General features: G+C 50.8%; 2 protein-coding genes across 2 annotated transcripts in view; both read right to left on the bottom strand.

The window, feature by feature from the left end:
• Window positions 1–357: 357 nt before the first annotated feature.
• exosc10 (exosome component 10) lies at window positions 358–16,761 on the bottom strand. Its single transcript, XM_030358825.1, has 25 exons — window positions 16,547–16,761; window positions 16,080–16,216; window positions 15,847–15,970; window positions 15,643–15,747; window positions 15,224–15,380; window positions 13,756–13,864; window positions 13,010–13,085; window positions 12,551–12,661; window positions 11,978–12,121; window positions 11,160–11,350; window positions 10,604–10,760; window positions 10,101–10,249; window positions 8,264–8,314; window positions 7,900–8,011; window positions 7,335–7,382; window positions 7,163–7,238; window positions 5,266–5,396; window positions 4,063–4,149; window positions 3,905–3,973; window positions 3,566–3,671; window positions 3,399–3,472; window positions 1,211–1,394; window positions 839–903; window positions 671–744; window positions 358–579 (listed from the first exon to the last, which is right to left on the bottom strand). The coding sequence occupies exons 1-25, from the start codon at window positions 16,673–16,675 to the stop codon at window positions 549–551; spliced, it is 2,697 nt and encodes an 898-aa protein (XP_030214685.1). The 5' UTR covers window positions 16,676–16,761; the 3' UTR covers window positions 358–548.
• Window positions 16,762–21,430: 4,669 nt separating this feature from the next.
• LOC115542196 (contactin-3-like) overlaps window positions 21,431–23,499 on the bottom strand; it is a 23,134-nt gene continuing 21,065 nt past the window's right edge. The window contains exon 9 of the mRNA XM_030354390.1: window positions 21,431–21,528. Coding sequence (XP_030210250.1) covers window positions 21,431–21,528 — 98 coding nt within the window. The remainder of the gene's footprint in view (window positions 21,529–23,499) is intronic.

Genomic DNA, 23,499 nt, shown 5'->3' with positions numbered 1-23,499 from the left:
ACACACACACACACACACACACACACACACACACACACACACACACACACACAAACCACACTTTGGGATGTGCATTCACGGCTGCTGGACGATTCCATACTCTTCAGGACTGCATTCTTTCAAATGACGTTTGTGACGACTTGTGTTTACGTAATCTCCCTCCACACTTGTGTGATTCAGTTACTAGAAGAGGCATCTGTTAAAGAAGTTTCACTGTGGCTCAAATTTAAACTATTCTTTGTGTTCAGCAAATCACCCATTACCTAGTTCTGGTCATGGATTAACTCTGTTGTGGCTTAAGCATTCAAACAAACGGAATATGGTTTGTGGTTTTGCATCAAACAAGAAAGCACATTATTCCTCTAAAAATCATTTTTAATCAGATTCCAAGAGCTCTAAAATAAAAGAGAACAACGTTTTGTATCAGCCATGGGTATTTACAATGCAGAACTACTAAACAAAAGTCAAGTCATACATTGTGAGATTCAAAATTAATTTCCTTTTGAAGAAGAACATTTGAACTGGATGGTGACAGCGGACGTAGGAACCTATCTCTTGGGCCAGTTCTGCCGTGCTCCTCTGTAGAAGGAAAACCGGGGAAGAAGAAACCCGTTCAGACTATGGAAGACAATCTTAAACAAACTCAATTAAATAACCATTAAATCGTTACCTATCAGACTTCCCAGCCATGTAGGACATGCTTTTGTTCCCGGCGAGGTTTGGTCTGTTATTCCGAGGATTCTTCTTCAGGGGGAAAAGGTTTGAATGTCATACGTTGCTCAGGAAGGTGCAATTAGAATTCAGGTGACAAAACAATGAATATAATACACAACTTTACCTTCTTGGTGGGATCGTGGTAAGGCTTGTTGGGATCAAATTGCGAACCGGCCCTGGCATTGGCTCCTGCAATGAACACATATAAATAAACATATGATACAGAATATACAACCGGGTTCATCAATAAGCCAACCAAATCAAAACGAGAGTGAGAGTTAATGATTGTGAGTGAGCGTCAATGAATGTCTGAGAGAGAGGTTAGGGTGGATGAGTGCAGTAAGACCACCCTACTCTTCGCAGCCCTGGATATCATCTGGGTGAAATCTCGTTGCTCACCCCTGATGTTCGTCTCACATCCCATTACATAAGCGGTTGCGTTCATAACGTGGATCAAAGTGGACACACAGGAAACGACACTTCTTAAAGCACACACCGGCAAAGACTTTGAGGTTGGACGAGGTGTAGTCGAAGGGTTTGAAGTCAGGCTGGGGGGACGCGCTCTCCTCCGGGGCCTTCTGCGCGGCCTTGGACTTCTTGGGGGGTCTGGGGGTCGACTGTCCTTCCTCGCTGACCATCCTCTTCTTCCCCTCCCCCTCCTCCTTCTTCGACGCCGCCTCCTAAGAAAGGTCATGGAACGGGTTTTAATTCTGATGTTTCGGTTAGCATGGCGAAGAACCAAAAAGGACCATGACAACCAGATGCCCCACTTTTAAATTTGGCATTTCGTTTGATTCATTTGGTAGTTGGACATGCCACATTTTGATTGGATTTTCTTCCTTGGAATAGAGTAGTTTCCCTCTCATTTCACTGTGAAAAAATGCCAGCATGGATATTAATGCCACGATTTTGTGACCTTGACATACAGTGAGTCATTCCCAGCTCAGTGGATAACGTTTGATAACTTCTGCATGAATTGCGCCCATGGTGCAAAATGTCAACTCTGACTTTGATTTGTTTTTCACCCTACTATTGCCGTGTGACTTGAAAAGATTGGTAAAAGGAGTACTCAGTCACATGTCTGAAGGGTCAAAGGTTGAACACGCGTGACAGGATGTGCCTGAGAACCAGTTCTGCGCTAGAGGACGACCCTGAAGAGAAGCTTGTTGGTGATGAAGAGCAAGCCGCCGCCGCCCCAGAGCGACGCGTTTCAATGCAACACGGGCAAATGGCTAACCACTGTACCCGAGGATCAGAAGACACATGGAGACATACTGTCCCCTCACACCCCCTCCCTCCATGACAGATGTGCCATTGCATAATTCCCATCTGCCTTGTTTTGTCTGGCCCACCCAGAAGGCGGGCATGTTAATCTGGATTTAGACCAACGCGTTGAAAAGGCACAATGAGTCGATCCCCGAGCGGTGTGACCCTCAGCATCGTTGTAAAGCGGCTAATACCGTAAGCCCCCAAAGTATGATGAATTGCTGAGGCACAACACCGAGGACGCGGGGAGGAGAAAAGCATTCTCAGCGTGTGCTGAGAGCAGCGTCTACGCCAGAGCCGACACCAATTCAAAACGGTTGAATATAACTTTTAGGCCCGTCAACGTAGACGCAAGATTAAAACAAAAACCATACCACGATAAAAATGTACTGCTGCCATTTTATGCCTGCCCAATCTGCACTTCTTGGACCACTGCCAATAAACCGGTTTCCTCTTGGATTAGGGCCGTCTCCCCCCCCCCCCCCCCCCCCCCCCCCCCCCTCCCTCATGCCCCTTTTACACCAACAGTACCGCCTTTATTTGCTGATCAGATACTTTCGCGTGACGTAAACAGGCTGTTGGCCACTGATTGGCCAGAGTGAAGCCACTGGACGAATATTGATGAGCGCGACGTTCAAGCCAGACACCCGACATCTTTAAATACTAGCATCAGCGATCAGTCAACAACAGTGATTGATGGCAGGATCAGCGCGGGAAGAACACGCCGTGGGCCGTGACGGAGGTGGAGACGCTCCTGTGTGTAGCCCTGTCTGTTTATGTGCCGCGTGGTCGTGTATGCATCGCAGCATCGTGCATGTGTGCTATGACGACCCGCCCACGTTGAAGAAGTACTTTCTAGATGGGAACACGACGTGCCCGGAGCCAAACCGAGTCGTGCCACGCTAAGTCGTAGAGAGTTGAGCCGGATCTGTCAGTGGAAAAGGGGCTCTAGAGAGCTTCAGGTTAGGGTCTATCGTTATAAGGTGTGATGATGGGTCATTAAGGTCCACTTAATCAACAACCGACTGGATGACTGGAGAGAGATAAGAGAGCGAGAGCGAGAGCGGATAGGGACAGAGAGAAGGAGAGCGACAGAGACATACAGAGACAGAGAGGATAGGGACAGAGAGAAGGAGAGACAGAGACAGAGAGAGAAGGAGAGAGAGACAGAGAGAAGGAGAGAGAGACAGAGAAGGAGAGTGAGAGAGAGAGAAGGAGAGCGAGCGAGAGCGAGAGATGGAGAGAGAGGCAGAGAGAAGGAGAGCGAGAGAGAGAGAAGGAGAGCGAGCGAGAGCGAGAGATGGAGAGAGAGGCAGAGAGAAGGAGAGCGAGAGAGCGAGAGAGCGAGAGAGCGAGAGCGAGGCAGAGAGAAGGAGAGCGAGAGCGAGAGAGACAGAGAGAGAGAGGGAGAGACTCACGGCGACTTGCTGGCGGACGGTGGCCACGTCCTTCAGGGACTGCTGGTAGTCCAGTTTGGCCTTCTTCCTTTCCCCTGGGAGAGGAAGAGGAGGAGAGAGTGGTGAGCCACAGACACCTCTGACCCAGCGGGGGTCTCGGACACGGGAGCGTCGCCGGCGGTCCTTACCGGCGGCCTTCCGGGCCTTCTCCTTGGTCTTCTCCCGGGCCGTCCGCTTGGCCTCCTGCTCCTTCTGCTGCTGCTCCATGCTCTGCAGCTTCCACCTCTGGCTGATCTGGAGGGGGGGGGGGGGGGGGGGGGGGTTAGGGTTAGGGTTCATGTTTGTTTCGCGACGATCATCTTCTTGAGGACGATGGTTGGTCGAGATAACATCCCTTCCTACTCCTTAATTAATTAATTAAACGTACGTCATGATTACGGCATGTCTCTTTTGCCATCTCCCAAACGACTCCGTAGGAGACAGCGTGACCTGATTTAGCGAGGGATGAACAGAAGATGGCGGTTTACCTCGTAGACCTTTGAGGAGGGGTCCAGCTTGGCGGCTTTGTTGACGTGCACATCCAGCGAGGGCAGGTACTAAAACGCAACAGAAAAAAGCATTTAATTGTCGACCCAGACGTCATAACGACGGCACAGCACGGTAGAAGCGCTCGCTCCCCGCCCACCATTCTGAAGGGGTTCTGGAACGCCTCGATGATGCGTCCGGCCTTCTGTTTGGCCACGCTTAGCGCCGCGCTCCCGGGCGCCAGGTCCTATGAATAAATAAATACAGAGAGGCACACTTTGTAAAGATAACAACGCTCAAGCAGACGACCGAAATCAGGGAGGGTCAAGAGTCTGCCGGCTCTCCCTCCAGACCAATCAGCAGGCGGGCTGCCCTCGCCGACGATCTCACATCTCCTCCCGAGAGGCGACGCTGGACGTAATCAGTCCAATCGCACCGCTGCGCCATGCCGCTGGAGTTAAGTAGAGCACACGTTCTCCGCCTGCGGCCACGGCCTCCCTAGTCGGGGAACCGCTGCACCCAACAAACACTGAAACTAGGGCCGTCAGTTAAACGCGTTATTAACGGCGTTAACGCAATCCAATTTTAACGGTGTTAATTTTTTCATGCGCGATTAACGCAAATTCATATTTAAAAAAAATAATACTTTTTTATTTATTTTTTGGGCTCAAAACAAAGAAGCAGTAGCCTGACTGCTATGTTCAAGGCAGTATGTTTGTATGTTCATCGTTTAATTGCATTATAGGCTTTTTTTTTTGTATCGTCCTGTTTTTATCAGTCAATAAAAAAACATTTGCACAAGGCAAGCCGATGCACTTCTCCATGTTAAGAGCATTCAAATTAGAACAATTAATGGGACAAAGAAATCAAGGGATATTTAGCATAGAAAAAAGATTTGCGATTAATCGTGAATAAATATATTAATCGCTTGACAGCCCTAACTGAAACGTGATTGATTGATTGATTTTATTTGACCATAAAATATGAACAGTACTCTGTGTCATGCATTAAAATACATAAATAGTCAGGAATGACTCCATAAACACAGAGGGTTTATTTCCATTGTGGTCCCTGTTTACACAACTACATACAAGTCGCACACATAACAACGATCATAATTAAGACACACCTAAGATTGGCATCTTAGCCATTGTTCCAAAGCCTTTTTAAAATGGCCTATGTTTCTGACTGACTTGAATGTACCAGGTAACCCGTTCCGAAGTGTAGTGCCAGCATAAATCAAATAATCTTTGCCCAAATTAATCTTAACTCTGGGGAGTACAAAATCTGTTGAGCTCCTCCTAGTGGAATGCCTGTGAACTTCACTTAGACGATTCTAATAATTTGAATCCGGGCGCCTTACCTCGAAAATGGTGACGGTGGCGCGAGCGACCAGACTGCTGTCGTACTGGGTCTCCATGTCCGTCTCCGGTTCTGGTTCTGAGAACAGCGTGCCCTGCTTCTTCTCGGGCAGCTCGTCGGAGGACGACGACTCTACAAAGCACCACGACGGACGGTTAGTAAGCGTACCGCGTCACCGAAACCGTCAGAAAACATTGTGTACAAATCAATTGTCCGCCGTTTTGTGTTCTTTGCCCTCACTCGTTCACCCTGCTGCAGTACTTTCCCCTCACTCGTTCACCCTGCTGCAGTTCTTTCCTTCACTCGTTCACCCTGCTGCAGTACTTTCCCCTCACTCGTTCATCCTGCTGCAGTACTTTCCCCTCACTCGTTTACCCTGCTGCAGTACTTTCCCCTCACTCGTTCACCCTGCTGCAGTTCTTTCCTTCACTCGTTCACCCTGCTGCAGTTCTTTCCTTCACTCGTTCACCCTGCTGCAGTACTTTCCCCTCACTCGTTCATCCTGCTGCAGTTCTTTCCTTCACTCGTTCACCCTGCTGCAGTACTTTCCCCTCACTCGTTCACCCTGCTGCAGTACTTTCCCCTCACTCGTTCACCCTGCTGCAGTTCTTTCCTTCACTCGTTCACCCTGCTGCAGTTCTTTCCTTCACTCGTTCACCCTGCTGCAGTACTTTCCCCCTCACTCGTTCACCCTGCTGCAGTTCTTTCCTTCACTCGTTCACCCTGCTGCAGTACTTTCCTTCACTCGTTCACCCTGCTGCAGTACTTTCCCCTCACTCGTTCATCCTGCTGCAGTACTTTCCCCTCACTCGTACACCCTGCTGCAGTTCTTTCCTTCACTCGTTCACCCTGCTGCAGTACTTTCCCCTCACTCGTTCACCCTGCTGCAGTTCTTTCCTTCACTCGTTCACCCTGCTGCAGTACTTTCCTTCACTCGTTCAGCCAGCTGCAGTACTTTCCTTCACTCGTTCACCCTTCTGCAGTACTTTCCTTCACTCGTTCATCCCGCTGCAGTACTTTCCCCTCACTCGTTCATCCTGCTGCAGTACTTTGCCCTCACTCGTTCATCCCGCTACAGTACTTTCCCCTCACTCGTTCATCCTGCTGCAGTACTTTCCCCTCACTCGTTCATCCTGCTGCAGTACTTTCCACCTCACTCGTTCATCCTGCTGCAGTTCTTTCCCCTCACTCGTTCACCCTGCTGCAGTTCTTTGCCCTCACTCGTTCATCCCTCCCACCCAGAGCGGGACCAGATGATGACCACGGAGACTCCGTCGCTGGATAATGGGAATGGCATTCCCAACCGAAAATGAGGCTAATTGATCCCATTGATTACATGCAATGATCCCGATGTTTTCGATGACCACACTTGAAATCCGAGCACCGGCTGATGGGTGTTTTCGCACCTGATGGGTGTTTTCACACCCATCAGCGCGCTTTCATTCACCCTCTTCACATCGATGGTGTGATCGATGCAGCTCCTACCCTCTTCATATGTTGTTCATACGTCGATACAGACTCATGTGCTGTGTTCCTATATCCATCCTTCCATGAGTACACTTAAACGTGGTACACTATCCACACTCACTAAGTGCACAGATTTTCAGATGTCGGTGTTGTTCCAATTCGAATACTCCGTGGTGCACGGACCGGAAATTACGATCGCGACTGCCGCCACGGCTCGTCACCCGCCGAAAACATCCCGCTTTGAACGGTGAACTCTTTACGCCTAGCAGCTATAAAACCTAAAAATCACTGTGTACACCGGTCCACACTTCGCTGTTTGACCGTTTTGATACAGCATCCAGGTCCTTTCAGTCGTACGTACTCAAACTAAATATAGCGAGAGCGCATAGTATGGACATTGGAACACAGCCCATGTCCTCACAGAGACCTACCGTGGGGTAAGCACAGCGAGCCATCGGCCTCGGCCGTCCTGGAGGTGTCGTGGGGGCCGAACAGGGAGCCGTCCGCCTGGGAACACAGTAAGGGGACGTTTAGTCTACCAGGCCCCCCGCTCCGTCCCGCTCCCAAAGCGTCCCGCCCCCAGGTCTCCCGTTAGACACCCACCTTCTTAATCGGGGTGAAGCCTTTCTTTGTCTGTGCCACAATCTCCGCCTGGGGTGGAGACAAAGAAATCACAAACTGTTCTTCACAAACATTCTGAGCGTGGGTGGTGCCGGGTGGACAGGGGGGTGGTGGTGGTGCCGGGTGGACAGGGGGGGGTGGTGATGCCAGGTGGACGGGGGGGTGGTGGTGCCGGGTGGACAACGGGGGGGTGGTGGTGGTGCCGGGTGGACAGGGGGGGGTGGTGGTGCCGGGTGGACAGGGGGGGTGGTGGTGCCGGGTGGACAGGGGGGTGGTGGTGGTGCCGGGTGGACAGGGGGGGGGTGGTGGTGCCGGGTGGACGGGGGGGTGGTGGTGCCGGGTGGACAGGGGGGTGGTGGTGCCGGGTGGACAGGGGGGGTGGTGGTGCCGGGTGGACGGGGGGGTGGTGGTGCCGGGTGGACAGGGGGGTGGTGGTGGTGCCGGGTGGACAGGGGGGTGGTGGTGGTGCCGGGTGGACAGGGGGGGTGGTGGTGCCAGGTGGACGGGGGGGTGGTGGTCCGGACACATCCCACCGTCCCGGGCTCACCTTGAGGAGGGGCATCTCGCGAGCCTGCTGCACCAGGAGGTGGAGCTCGATCACCTGCTGCCGCACCAGGGGCGGCACGGGGTTGCAGCAGGCGATGATGCCCTGGGGCTCCCTGAAGCCCACAGAGAGGGGGGGGGGGGGGGGGGGACAGCCGTTAGGAACAGGGGGGACCCCAGAAAAGGTTTCATCCTTGCAGGAAAGGACGCTCAGTTCTAGGAATTCCACATTACAGTAGTGGGTTACACACACACACACACACACACACACACACACACACACACACACACACACACACACACACACACACACACACACACACACACACACACACACACACACACACACACACACACAGTGAACGTACTTTGGCAGCTGCTCGGCGATCTTGATCATCATGTGGTTGGGCAGCACGTATCTGAAAGAGGGGGGAGAAGGTGCATTTGAGAATGAACCCGTCGGGGGGTTACGGAGGTCCCCCGCCGACCTGGGGGGGGGGGGGGTCGCGCCTCAAAGCGCCGCCCTGCTGATGGGGGTCAGCGGGGGGCCGAAGGAGAACGGACCGCATGCCTCGACAGCGCCCCTCTCAGCCAGCGGGCTGGGAGAGCACCCCGAGATCACCGTCTTTACCGCCTCTCCATCATACATTGTTCAGGTGCACACACACACACACACACACACACACACACACACACACACACACACACACACACACACACACACACACACACACACACACACACACACACACACACACACACACACACACACACACACACACACCATTAGGCCGTCATTAGTGGGGCGGCGGGGGCCCAGAGCGGCTGACTGAAGGACCGCTCAACGGCACTAGAGAGACGCAGGATCACTGGCACCCGGGGGGGGGGGGTTGAGCTGTTCTAGTGTTCTGTTATTCTAAGGCAGGGATGGGCAACTGGCGGCAACTGGAGGATGCGGCCCGCATGCGGCCCGCATCCTCACACAGTGCGGCCCGGATCCTCACTCAGTCAGGCCCGCACATAATAAAAAAAAAAAAAAAAAAAAGAATAATAATAATTGATCGAGTTACAGAAAACTCGGTCAAGAAAGATGAGAAGAATTCATAGAATTCGAAGGCAAACCCATGCGTCTAGTTTGCTTAGAAGTGATATCAGTCATTAAAGATATCCACTTAAGTCGCCACTACAACTACTACAACTGCTTGTTGGGTTTGAGTTCATTGAGTTGTTGCACTTAATGTTGGGCCACTGTTTTTCAGTTTTTTGACTTCATTGAATGATGATGTATGTGAGCCCTTTGCACTGATAAAAATACTGACCATTCATGTGGCTGTTTGAGCATGGAAAACATGAAATGAATGTATGTTGGTTCAATTAACATACCGTACATAGGTTATGATTCTGGATGATTTTTTAGGTAGTGGCCATCCCCAAAATGCACCAGAATACAGGAAATCATATCTACCAAATTCAAAATTGTGTAGCTTCTCTCAGCTCACGTTTAGTTGAAGTGTGCAGTCATGTGGCCCTCCGATGGTTATGATGAAAAATGTGGCCCTCTTTATCATGAAAGTTGCCCATCCCTGTTCTAAGGCATACCATGTCAAGTTAAACTGGTAGGTCAGCAAAGAAACAGTCAGGTTATTACTATGAACTGTGCACCAAAGAGTTTGAGGTTGGTTGACATAAAGGCGCCCCCAACCTGAGTGGCATGCCCTGCAGGTCGTTTGTATTGTTGTATTGTAGACACAGACGTCCTTTGCTGCCTAAGTCTTAGTGTGCTTCACTACTATGCTGGTGTCTGTACTGGGTAGATGACCCCAGCCTTATCCCCAAGAATGTGTACCTGAGCCCCATAAGCTACGGTGGAGGTGTTGGTGTAAAGATGGTGGAGGTGTTGGTGTAAAGATGGAGGAGGATTGGTGTAGGGATCAATCGATATGGATTTTTCAGCCCTAGCCGACGATTTTCTTGCGCCGATATTTGCAGCCGATACCGGTTTTGCTCGCTCAATTTATGTCATGAAAATAACACAATGATGATAACAAATGTTACAAGTCTCAGTTTAAAAACATTCACTGAACCGTCTGTAAATCGTGCCGGGCAAAAAACTGAATGAAAATCGGCCGATGGCGATACACGTAAAGCAACGCAAACATCGGCCGATCACTACGGTGGCGTCATTAGGCGGCGGCGGCGTCCTACCCGGTGCTCTCGTCCTCCTGGCGGCCGAGCTTGTCCCTCCAGGCGAACAGCAGCCTGAAGGCAGACAGCTGCTGGGTGTTGAAGGCCCTCTTCTGCCTCTTCTGGAGGTCCTGGTACGACTCCTCCGTGAAGATGGGCTTGCTGTATTTCTGGGTGGCAGAGCGGGTGGGGGGGAGTGGAAGGATAAGAGAGCAGATTTGAGTAAAAGACGCATACAAACGTACGCAGGGAACCATTAGATTAAAACGCTGACGTGGAGCCGGCACATGTAGATAAGGCGACGCGTATTAAAAGGTCTAATTGAATGTTAAACGCCGCTGGAAGACAATTACAAGAGGTCATTAGCATCCTACTCCTCAGTCATTTGTCCAGATTTAGATTTAGGATGATTTATCCATGCGTCAGTAAAGGGGGGGTACTGGCCAAGCACCTCAGTGAAGCAGGCCTACCGGGAGACTGCAGACACAGCGCTGGGCGGGAGACGTCTTTGGACTGGGACTCACCTTGAGGGAGATGTCTTTGCTCTTGTGCCAGACGCTCTGCAGCAGGGCCGGCTGGCCGTGGTTGAAGTCCAACAGCTCCCCCCTCAGGCGGTCGTAGATATAGAGCAGGTAGTGGGTGTCTGCCCGCGCATACTCAAACATCTCCTCGGGCAGAGGCCTGCACACACACACACACACAGAGACGTGTCAAACAAGGGTATTCATTAGCATAGTTTAAGGTGTCGTTATGTCATTTCCACAGAAGGGGACACACACACACACACACACACACACACACACACACACACACACACACACACACACACACACACACACACACACACACACACACACACACACACACACACACACACACACACACACACACACACACACACACACAACTAGTTTGTTTTGGTCACCCTGTTAATGCCCAGTTCCCCAGTTCCACACACAACAACACACAGGACTCTGCAGTGTCGTTGCCAGCCTTAAAGTCCTATTTCTGCTCCTCCTCCCCCCCCAGACCCGGGACACAGACACACAACCTAAGGAGCGAGAGCGAGGTCCCCCCTACCGGATCCTCCAGTCGGCCAGCTGGAAGCGCTTGTCCGACTTGACGTGGCAGAGCTGCTGGAGCAGGTGGTCCAGGGAGTGGCGTGCGTGCTGCAGGGCGCGGCTGGCCTGGTGCGTGTCGAACATGTTCACCACGTACAGCCCCAGGTCCTTCTGCAGCCACTCGATGTCCGAGTCCGCGCCGTGGAACACCTGGCAGGGGGGACGCACAGGGGGTCATGAGGGGGCTGGTCTGGAGCTTCAGAGGGGATCGGGGGGGGGGGCAGCTTGTGGTCAGGACAACAGAGCAACGGCTGGAGGGTTGGGAGATTCGTCAGGGGGTAGGATTGTTTCGGTTGCTCTGAACCACAAATCCATTCGGGACGTTGAAATGATCAGCATGGCTGCGTTTTCGTATCGGTGTGTGTGTCGTGTTTGTGTGTGTCATGTTTGTGTGTGTCGTGTTTGTGTGTGTCATGTTTGTGTGTGTCATGTTTGTGTGTCGTGTTTGTGTGTGCCGTGTTTGTGGGTGTCATGTTTGTGCGTGTCATATTTGTGCGTGTCATGTTTGTGTGTCATGTTTGTGTGCGTCATGTTTGTGTGTGTCATGTTTGTGTGCGCCATGTCTTGCGGTGATGACATGGCGACGGGTAGACGTTAGAACCAGACTACATTCATAGCACGGGAACCTTGATGTACCTTTAGTTATTTTAAATTCGTTCATCGTTTCGCAATTCGGACATTCAGTGAGCCTCTCGGGATCTGAACGAGGACATTCAGTGAGCCTCTCGGGACCTGAACGAGGACACCGTTTCCGTGCGGGGAACGAAGGGCGCTCACCTTGACGATGTCGGGGTCGGTGAACACCTCGTTGAGCAGGTACAGCTCCCCGCGGAGCTCCAGGCTGTCGATGATGTAGTCCTGCTCCCGGGTGGAGATCTGCATCAGGCAGGTGAGGCCCAGGAAGCTCCTGTAGGAGTGGTGCTGGACGGGGGCACAGGGAGACAGGGTGTGGGCGACGGCGGCGGGCGTGTGGAGCTCCACGCCGCCGTCAGCGACTGGAGGGGCTCCTCGTCTGAGGTGACGGAGTCTATTTAAATCAGGGCCCAAACACCGACCGCAGCATTCCCAGTCTGGACTGGACGATGGACGTATCTCAAAACTTTGTCAAAACTTTGTCTGCACAGGCGCATGTGTTCCTCTACTTTTATTATTTATAACTCCTGTAATTATTTTTTTTTATCGTGTCCTTAGAATATGAAGAATAATTCCTTCCTGACTCTCTCTGAAAGGCTTTTGTGTTTGAAGAGTGCCGTATTAATGAACGAGTCTCATTCGAGATCCTTGAGACATATCGATTGAAGTGCGGTCTGAAGGACGGGCTGCCGAACGCTAGACCCTCTGGACGCGTACCTCCAAGTCCACGGCAAACTCCGACACTTTGCACAGCGTCTCGTTCAGCGCCACCAGCTCCTCCAGGGTGTCGATGAAAGAGCACTTGGTCTCCTCCATGGGCCTGAACATCTGGACACCACAGAAGAAGAAGAAAGAAATAAGCAATGGTACGCACTTTCTAGGGGGATGATACCACTTTAGATGTACCACATCACTATCTATATTTACATCACATCATCGTCATTTGTGAGCAGGTGAAAGGTTTGGCGCATTTCTCAAGGACGCCTACCTCAGTGGCGGGCTTTGGGATTCAAACCCAGAACCGTTCAACTGAGAGGCAGAGCGCACAGCAACCACTAGACCACGCTGTACCGAGATAATGTCTCTGGCATTTGAAGCCGGGAGCATTGGCAGGTTGACAGGGAGGTAGACGGGGGCATCATATGGGTGGACTGGTTAGGGAGATTGTGTAAGCACCTGAGGTTCCGTCTTTGAGAGCAGTCTTTCTGGAACCGTCAGATGGTCAAGTTCATGTTGGTATGGGTGCGCAAACCTACACAAAGCAATATCACAAAATTATTATAATACATGAATATGAACGACAAATAAAAACGTATCAATTATATTATACATTGATTTATAATTAACATACATGATTATTACACCTCAGTATATACATCTTGGAAAGCCGCATTACAAAAATAAAGTCATAAGATATAGTGCTTCAGATTATCAGAATGAATCATGGGATTTTTTGTCAACAACACACCGCCATATTGAGAATACTCAAAGACAAAAAGAAATCCTATAACCAACGTCAACACACCGTATCCTAGGCTAATAGAACGTTTGTTTGCCACGTTTAATTTGAGAAGCCCTGGGAATCATTCAAACCCAACAATGACAACTTCGAATGATTTCATGATGACTACGTCATTACGCTGTGATGTGGCGAGGCACCGACCCTTTATGGTAAATGGAATGCATTTATATAGCGCTTCTTCTAACCAGTGGCCACCCAAAGCGTTTTACAATATCGCCTACTACATTCACCCCTTCATACACACATTCACACACCGACGAAGGCGTCAGCCACGCAGGGCGACAGCCAGCTCGTCGGGAGCAGCTAGGGTGAGGCGTCCTGCTCGGGGACACCTCCACACTCCGGGGGATCGAACTAGCAGCCTCCCGGTGATCACTGCTGTGTGAGACGCCGGTCTTACATGTCCTCCACGTGCTCCTGGGTCCGCTGCTGGTGGATGAAGTCGGCCAGCGCGGCGGGGACGTCCAGGTCCTCGGGACGCTCCTTACGGATCTGCTTGTTGGTGAAGTCTGCGGACGGAGGAGGGGAGAGCAGAGCCGAGGTCAATACGCTGACCTGGTAGGGGGGCGTCTGGGCGGGAGGAGGACTGTCAGCTACATATGAACGTTGGGGAAACCTCGGCATGTGGAGGATGATGATGAGTCATTTATTTACACTCCAGATATTCTCCACATATTTACAGAAAACCAAAGATATATGGGATATGGAAATAGTTTGTTGTTTTTGTCAACTAAGTCTTCCAAAGGCTCTGGGTGTAATGAAGGCAGTATTCATGGAGGCTGGATTTTAGGTAAACATTCACAGCACATCATTTTTTAATACTGTTTAAGGAAAAGCCATATTATGGGATTACTCACTGTATCCAATATATTCTGGATTTTCTCTCACATCCCTAATAGAATGCATAAAGTCATTGGACTACGGACTATCATCTACTGCAAATGTGGACCAGGGGGAAACCGCTGCATTCTGATGATGAGGAGAATAATCATCACACATTTATTTACTCTCTTTCGTGAACCAGAACACAAAGTCATTCCTTTACTGTAGAGCTGCCTTCAGGTCCGAAACAGACCACCTGGTGGTTAGTTATACAGTAACATGATAATAATGAACATTAATTAGTCTTAATTAATCTTAATTAGTTCATTACCCCTATCTAACATTAGTATTTTACAAATAGGACTGTGACAAACTGTTATTGAGAATCCTGAGTTTGCTAGACTGAATCACAATTACAATTAGGGCATTTAGAAGACGCTTTTATCCAAAGTGACTTACATCGGTTAATACACACATTGACACACCGACGGCAGAGTCAACCATGCAAGGCGACAGCCAGCTCGTCAGGAGCAGTTAGGGTTAAGTGTCTTGCTCAGGGACACATCATCACTCTGCTAGGAGGAGCTGAGGATCGAACTAGCAACCTTTCAGTTACAAGACAACTGCTCTACCTCCTGAGCTAAGCCGACCCATGAATCAAGGAGCATCTTCGCTGTGAGATTCCACTGGAGACAGAGTTGGTCGTACTCGACTCGTCACTTCATAAAGAGAAGTATAAAACCCTGCCTGTTCACTAGAATCCGCTCACAATTAAGGAAACGACCGGGCCAAGGCCAACTTTGTTCAAAGTTGTACAAAAGATGCAGTGTTCCTGCTTAGCAAATTGGCGAATCTATATATATATATATATATATATATATGAAATACCAACGCAACATGTGTCCTGATGTTTTTGTGGAATGCGGTAAGGATCCATCCCCAGGTCGTGGGATGGAGTCCTAAGCGGGGACAGGCTCTGTGCTGGTGTTGTTCACTCAGCATACTTCCACAATCCTCAGTCATATCCCAGCAGTAGGAACACTTACAGGATGGAAGAGGTTTGGTGGCGTTGGGCTTGATGAAGATCTTGGGAACGAAGGGAATGTTGCTGTTGTCCACTTTCTCTTTGAACTTCATCTGCGGCCGGGTGATGTTCCGGGCCTGGAGCAGACGGAACGTCTCGGAACCCCGGGAGTCCGCCCCCTGGAAGCAGAGAGGTCACCTCCTATCCTCAACTGAACTGGAATCAACTGGTCCGAACCGACTGACCGTCAGCCGTTTTAAAAAGGCAGGCCTGGGTTCCAAGAGTTGGAGCCAATAGAGTCGTACGAAACTAGATCATATGATAATTATTAAAAACATGAACTCAGGATAAATGTAATATTCTTATAACACACAAGCAACAAAATTAAAAAAGGGTGCCAGCCTTGTGCGTTTGAATGAGAGGACTCTGGAAGAAGCCAACCTTTCTGTTCCAGCTGGAAACCACGATCTTGGGAGGCTGGTACCCCACGGGCATGACAGGTTTCTGGCTGCGGTTCACCCCGTCCGCCTCATCCAGCAGAATGCCCTGGAAACCAAACCAACTCGTTGTGGTCGGATATTGACCCATTTGGAATGCACTGGAAACAAAACACAGAACTAACAGCAAACTACACAACGAACATACCACTTTCTCCAGGATGACATCGTTGGAGTCCACGAGCAGGTCAAACTTATCTTCCAGACCTGTGAGCTTGTTGTTGTCCCGTATGTGCGATCTGCAGCCATGGTGTTGCATGATGTTGCTCATGCTAATGGGGGGGGGGGGCGAGATGATAAAGACGCACACAAGACGTTTAGTAGTCATTCTCCTCAGAAACGACCTGGCTGACACGCGAAGAGAGAGAGCAGGATTCTCACCAGTGCAGGAGGCGGTCTCCTTGGGTCTCACAGAACTCTCTGAACCCTGGGAAGCTGCGATAGTAGTCGAAGTCATCTCCGGTTTGAGGCAAGGAAGCGGAAGCCTTCGTGGCTGACAACACTGAACCCAATGCATACTGCAGGGAAAAGAGTAGGAGTTAGCTCTGACAGTCATCTAGACCCTTACCCTCACCCGTCTAACCCTAACCCTCCAATTCGGTTTCAATGTTTATGCACTTTGCAACGTTAGTATAAGTTGACTTTTTTTTTCCTTACAGGTATCATCAAACATGACATCCACTCATACGTGTATTGAATTCATCTGCATGGACGTTATATTTACTACAGATCACATGCAGGCTCCTGTTAAAAGAGGCCTGACGCCGTGGCAGTGGTGTTGGTGGTCGGACAGGGAGCCCGGAGGTCCACGTTTTCCCGGACCAGGGAGTCCAACACGGGTCACCTACTTTGGTGAACGCGTCCACGTCCTTGTATCCGGGGCAGAAGTCTTCTGCCTCTTCATCCGCGTCATGTTCGGTGGGTGTTTCGGCCTGCGGCCCCCCGTTAGAGGGGTCTTTTCTCCTCGAAGCCTTCATGTCTGATAGGATGTGTACGATGTGTACATGTGTGTCGTGGTGGGCAGAGCTGCTTCCTCGGTCTTCTTCTTTGGGTGTTTTGGGAAAGACGTCCGCTGAGTAACAGCGCCGCCTGTCGCATTGGAGGTTGGCTGAGTGACAGCGCCGCCTGTTGGACTGGAGGTCCGCTGAGTGACAGCGCCGCCTGTCGCACTGGCGGGACATTGTGGGTTTTATTCTTATTTTTGTCCGAGGTTTAACCCCAAAATCATATGCTGGTTTTGCTTTGTTGTTGTTGTTTTTTACACACACTTTATGTAAAACACTTAAAGCCATATACTATGCTGAAACAATGTTAATACAATACACTATACACTTTTAATATAACAACATAATAAGCCAACACATTCAATCAATTAAAAAAGGTTTTCACTGCGTTTATAATGAAGATAATGCGATCAGAATGATCAACACACGTCACGATGGGCCCTACGCATGACGCACTGATGCCTTCTCTCATACCAGCATGCATTGGTCGGTTGCCCCCCGTACTGACAGCAGGGGGCGGTGTTGACTGGTAGATATGTTATGCGACAGCAGCGTCTAACTTCATGTATGAAACATTACAAGGTGGATTTCAATGCGTGTATGTAGCCTATTCTATAGTTCCCGGGTAGCTATTCGTTTACCCGCAAAAACGTGTGAAAACATGCAAAACGCAGAGGTGGAACATCCTTTCCTCTTGATCACCCAGGTTGTAAGCTTGGCGCGTGCGGCTCCTGTTTGTTTTGATGTAGATAATCGATAGCATGTGAGGTGCTGTCGTGCCGAGTATCGACAGGCCGACTCATTACGGATGATCTGTGGTGTGTGGAGAGAAACCTCTATTTTCCTCGCTTCCCCTCACATCGATCCTCTCGCAGGGTTCCTTCTTATTATCTTAAAAGCAGCCTTGCAACACTGGGCCGGTCAATACTTCACACGCAGCAGCTTCCTATGGTGGGGTGTGGATTTAGAGGGAAGTGTCTGAACTTCAGGGGGAAATATATTCACTGGGAAGACACAGTTAGCTGCCGAGAGGCCTCGAAGAAAAGCAAAGAGCCCCTTTGGGACTCAGAAAAAAAATAGTTTGTTGTTTTTGTCAACTGAGTCTTCCAAAGGCTCTGGGTGTAATGAAGGCAGTATTCATGAAGGCTGGATTTTAGGTCAACATTCACAGCACATCATTTTTTAATACTGTTTAAGGAAAAGCCATATTATGGGATTACTCACTGTATCCAATATATTCCGGATTTTCCCTAACATCCCTAATAGAATGCATAAAATCAGCCATTGAAACTTTTAATTGAGAAATTGTGTCCCTCAACATTCTGCAGTAGGCGACATTAGCGGCAAACGCCTCCTACAGCTACAGTAGTCGGAGAAAAAAAACCATTTAATCAGAGGCAGAACCAGAGAGCGATCTCAGTGAATTAATTTTTATTAACTCCCTGTTAGAAAAAGAAACACAAATGCACCAAACAATATCATACATGCACAGCTTCAGTACATCAAGATCCGCTGACTAGGACGTTTCAATGTGAAACCCTGTTTTACTCGATCTCCCGGAGATCAGCCCATATTTCGACCCCCGCCGGGCACCGGACGGCCACGGAAAGGCCAAGCGTCGCCAGTTCCCAACGAGCCAATCAAATACACTTTTCATGTTTTTCTTTTACTCATCTTGTAACACAATTGTGGGGTTGGGTTTAGGGTTGCTCAACTCTCCTCTCGCTTTTAGTCACGATTAATTAATGATGATTTTTGTTTCAGATTTTGTTCCGCCCTGTAAAGTGATGACAGTATATAAAAGAGATTGGAGCGTACTGGTTTCAGGCGACTACCTTGGAACAGGTAGGGCCGGTGACTGTACCACTGGTGACAGCGGCTGCTATCCAATGCGTAAATCTCTGCTCATATATTTTTCAGAGGTTGGAATGGAGTACCGAAGAAAACCTCTCCCCGTTACCCCGGGCCCTGGCTCCAGATCATAATACTGTACATAATAAATGGGAGTAGAAGAAGAATAGGAGGAGGTGGGGGGTGGGAGAGGTGAGACAGTATAACCTTTCCCCATCCAACGGATCCAGTCGCACTCCCGGTGTTTCTATCTTCCCTCAACCTTTATCACACGAGATTAAAGAAACAAACATAAAAAAACACAAAACACAAAGAGGCGAGCCATCGAGAATTGTCTTCCAAATAATAATAACACTCAGAGAAGGTAAACAGCAGAGAACGAGACGGCCGCAGTACAGACACAGGGACGGCCAGAGTGGGCGGGGAGGGAGGTCAGCTCCCGGCGGCGGGAACCAGGAGTTAATTGACAGTCGGACGTTGTATTGTGTTCCCAAATCCATTAAATCAACCCCAGAATATGCCCTTTCTTTTCGAAAACATTTATTTTTGACTATTAATAGTGTCAGCCTGGCTTGAGAGAACGAATGCACCCACCACCCCCCAACAAACAAACAAACCAACAAAGGGGAGTCTGAGTCTGCAACTTCTATGAACTCTAACGATCAGCAGCGGGTGAAAAGAAAGATCTTCTGCCGTGTTGCGACGCGCGCCGTCTCACCAGCTCCTCGGCCTTGGAGCCGCGGAATCCCTTTCTGTTCCGTCGGCTGCGTTTGCACATTGTGTTTGACGGAATAAAAAGGCTTGTCTAACCCCCGTACCTGCAGTCGAACAATCCCCTTTCTTCTGCCTACCTGCCGACTTTGCGGTCTAACTGTTTGAAAAAGTGCTCAATGCTTTGCTTACACAAAGCCCTTTCGCATGTGAAGTGCATGAAATGGGTTTAACACTCTTTCCTAAAGAACTGAGTCGCCTTCCTGAAAACGCGTCCGTCCGTGGCACTCCCGGACAAGGCGGTGCACCCAATCATTAAGTGGATGACCCCTGCGTGTGTGTTTGTGTGTTGTACCTGCGGCACTCGTTGCAAATTGCGTTGCAAACGCAAATTCAGCCATGCACACACACACATACACGCTCACCAATGCAGACACACATGCAAAGACACACACACACACGTGCACACAAACACACGTGTGCACACAGACACACACACACACACGTGTGCACACAGACACACACACGTGTGCACAAACAAAAACACACACACATCCATGTGCACACAAACACACACACACGTGCACGCTGACACACTAACACACACACAGTTGCACATATGCACAAAGACACACAGGTGTGCAGGCATACAACATACACTCACAAACAGACATGCAAACACACACACACACACACACACACACACACACACACATCAACAACGCGCAGCAATCTTGATACAATTGTCCTGATTTAGATCTGCCTAAACGCTGATGGATCGGCCTCGTGTGGGCGTCATTAGAACCATTCCTCCTGTGCCCTTTCCCTCTCATCCCCTCAGGCCTGTCCTCATTTATTAACATCTTTAATGGCTGCTAAATCATTGCACAGGCCTGACTTTCCATTCGTCAAGTCGTGCCGGTAAGTAGACTCTGGCGTGCCAGGTGAAGAGGGCTTTCTGATCATTCTGCTCCCTCCCCTTGACCACAAAGAACACAATCTCTTCTTCTCAAAAAACAACGGCAACACGTGACAAGATAAAAAAACAAACAAATCAGAAAACAGACCGAAAAATAACACCAGGGTTCCTTTCGCAGAATATAGATATGTATTAAAAAAGAAAAACAGACTTCCTATTCAGCCCGACTGGTGCCTCAGCTGGTGGCGCTGGCCGATCGGTCCAGATGGACCGATCCGCCGCTTCTGGAGCTCTGGGCTCGGCTGGCCCGGCCTGGCGATGACTCACCGCCAACGGCTGGGGCCGCGGCGCAGCCAACGTTTACCCCCTCCCAGATGGAGGGCCGGCGGCCATACATTAAGGAGGCGTGTCCAATAGCCCCGGTGTTATTAATAGGGGCGTCGCTCCGTGATGTATGTCTCCGCACGCCGGTGCACGCACAGGGGCTTCTGGGGGGGGGGCCTCAGGCCATCCGTCAGGGGGCCGGCCTGGTGACTGGCAGGGCGGTGTGGACGGGGGGGACGCTGCGTTCGCTCTCTATCTCTCCGCGTCGATGGGTAAGCGACAGCGCAGCACTGAGGGTGGGGGGCTTCGGTGTGAGATGGTTCGTCTCCGATTGTGCGACCGTGTGATGAACCCGGTGAGTTTAGGGTAACATGGCACAGACCCTCTGTTAGTAAAGAAACCGAGTACAATAATCTCCAAAAGGCACAAAGAGAGAGAGAGGGGGGGGGGGGGGGGGGGGCTGAGCCTGTCCTCACATGCCGCGATGTAGAGAAGAAAAGCAGAAGTAGGCCTACTATGCCGATGTGAGCAAGAGCAAAAGTTCAAATATAGAAACTTGGGAGAGAGCGTTGAGGCGGTGATGCTAAGGCTCGGCACGACTCGGGCAACGCGGACGGGCAGTAAGGCAACCAGGGAGCCGCCGTGAGGCCGCTGACACGGCCCCCGTCCGGCAGCCAGCCCCCCACAGCGCTCCGTAACGACGACAACAACCAGGGGCTGGCCGCCCCCCCCCCCTGCTGCCTCCCAGCCACAGACACAAACAGACAGAACAGAACAGCACACACTCCCCCCGGCAGCGCGGAGGGGCCAAGGAGGGGAACACGAGGGGAGTAAAGGTGGAAACCGAACGGGTAGGGGGGGGGGGGGTCCGTCGTGGTGTCATGAGGCGGAGCCCAGAGGAGGGGGGCGGGTCCGTCGTGGTGTCATGAGGCGGAGCCCAGGGTGGAGGCGCTGACACCCAGGACCAGAGCCAGCGGGGAGAGGTCTGAGCTCCACGATCCGGAGCCACGCGCGCTCATACCTGCAACCAGACGCACGAGGAACAGAAGGGCGTTAGGGAGATGGAGTCGTGAATGGATCTACAGCGCTTTTTTGTCACCAGTGGCCACCCAAAGCGCTTCACAATATCGCCTCACATTCACCCCTTCATACACACATTCACACACCGACGGCGGAGTCAGCCACGCAGGGCGACAGCCAGCGGGTGGGGAGCAGACAGGGTGAGGCGTCTCGCTCAGGGACACCTCGGCACTCGGCTAGGAGGAGCCGGGGATCGAACTAGCAGCCTTGCGGTTGCCAGCCGACCCGCTCCACCTCCTGAGCCTCATGCCGTAATGTCGTGGCGCCGGGGGTCTGAGCTGCCATCGTGGGACCGTAGAGAAACGTGTCACAGGTGGAAAGCCGGTGACACAGGGGATGAATCAGCCGTGCTCAAACTGTGTGCTTTCCCCGTGTTCAGCCATTTTCCCGTGCCTGTTAACGCGGCTAAAGCGTTCCAACTTTCTTGCGATGCCCACCTGCTGTTTTCAGAAGAAATAACACTTTCGCTTTTTTTCATTTGGAAATCTGGCAACCTGAACAAGCTGGCAAACAGGCAGCTCCTCCCCCTACTCACCAATAGCCATCCTATTATTCCCAAATAAAACGCTTTCAGCCTCATAGAACGCAGAATATCAACATTGTGAATTAGCATTTAGAGGACAGGAGGACTGAGAATTATCCCCAGAGTCCCTTGGGACAGTAATAGGACGAAGGGAGCGAGGGGGAGAAACAGAGGGGGAGAAACAGAGGGGGAGAAACACAGGGGAAGTTGAGCTCAGAGACAGAGATGGATGGTAGAGAATATTTCTGTAGAATACGAGCGGGGACAGAGAGAGTGAGCGAGGGAGAGAGAGCGAGAGAGCGAGAGTGAGAGAGACACACAGAGGGATGGAGAGTAGGAGAGAAAGAGCAAGCGAGAGAGAGAACGAGAGAGACTGAGAGAGCGAGAGAAAGACAGAGAGAGTGTCAGAGAGAAGCAAGAGGGAACACGCGAGAGAGCAAGCGAGATAGAGAGTGAGCAACAGCGAGAAAGATATAGAGAGAGACAAAGAGATGGAGAGCGGGAGAGAGAGAGCAAGCGAGACAGACAGACAGACAGACAGACAGACAGAGAGAGAGAGACAGAGACAGAGAGAGCGAGGGAGAGAGAGCGAGAGACAGAGAGCGAGAGAGCGAGAGAGACAGAGAGAGAGAGCGAGGGAGGGAGCGAGACAGAGACAGAGAGACAGAGAGAGAGAGAGAGAGAGAGAGAGAGAGAGAGAGAGAGAGAGAGAGAGAGAGAGAGAGAGAGAGAGAGAGGGAGGCGGCTCGGGAGAGGAGTTATAAAGTCACAGGAGGACGAAATGTCCCTGTCAGCTTTTCACGCGTGTTAAGTGACTTCATTTACAAGCAGTTGGAGAAACGAGCGCCGGCTCCTTCTGACGACTCGGTGAATCACCCTCATCATCATCATCATCATCATCATCATCATCCTCGCGATTAGCCCTTTTCACGCGTGCCTCTCTTCCAGAAACGACAGCCTAAAACTTCAGGATTAGCATCCCGTTTGTCCGTCTCCTGCCTTCTCGCTCCCACGACACACGCCGCTGTGAAGCGTAAACGGCTCGGTTCACTGTGCACGCCGCTTACGCCATTATGCACCTCGAACACATCGAAACCCAGAACCTGCGGGACAGAGGGTGGCGGGAACGTGGAGTGCTGAGAGGGGTTTGACTCCCGGCCCGAGAGGCTCAGGGTTCAAACCCCGACGGCGAGATTCCCTCGGGTATCAGGGAAAAAATAATTAACTTTAAGTCGCGTGGGAGAAAAGGGCGACTGCAGAAAATGACATAATACCCAAAGATAGCGCCTCTTAAGCTGTGTCCCAGAGTGCCGGCGGCTCTCCTAGTGTGCGTCCTCAGGGGACCTGACCTACCGATGAGCCTCAGTGAGTGGGAGCGAGACGGTCTGA

This window comes from Gadus morhua, chromosome 1, assembly GCF_902167405.1.
Source record: "Gadus morhua chromosome 1, gadMor3.0, whole genome shotgun sequence".
Taxonomy (NCBI): domain Eukaryota; kingdom Metazoa; phylum Chordata; class Actinopteri; order Gadiformes; family Gadidae; genus Gadus; species Gadus morhua.
This window is presented reverse-complemented; position numbering and strand designations above follow the sequence as displayed.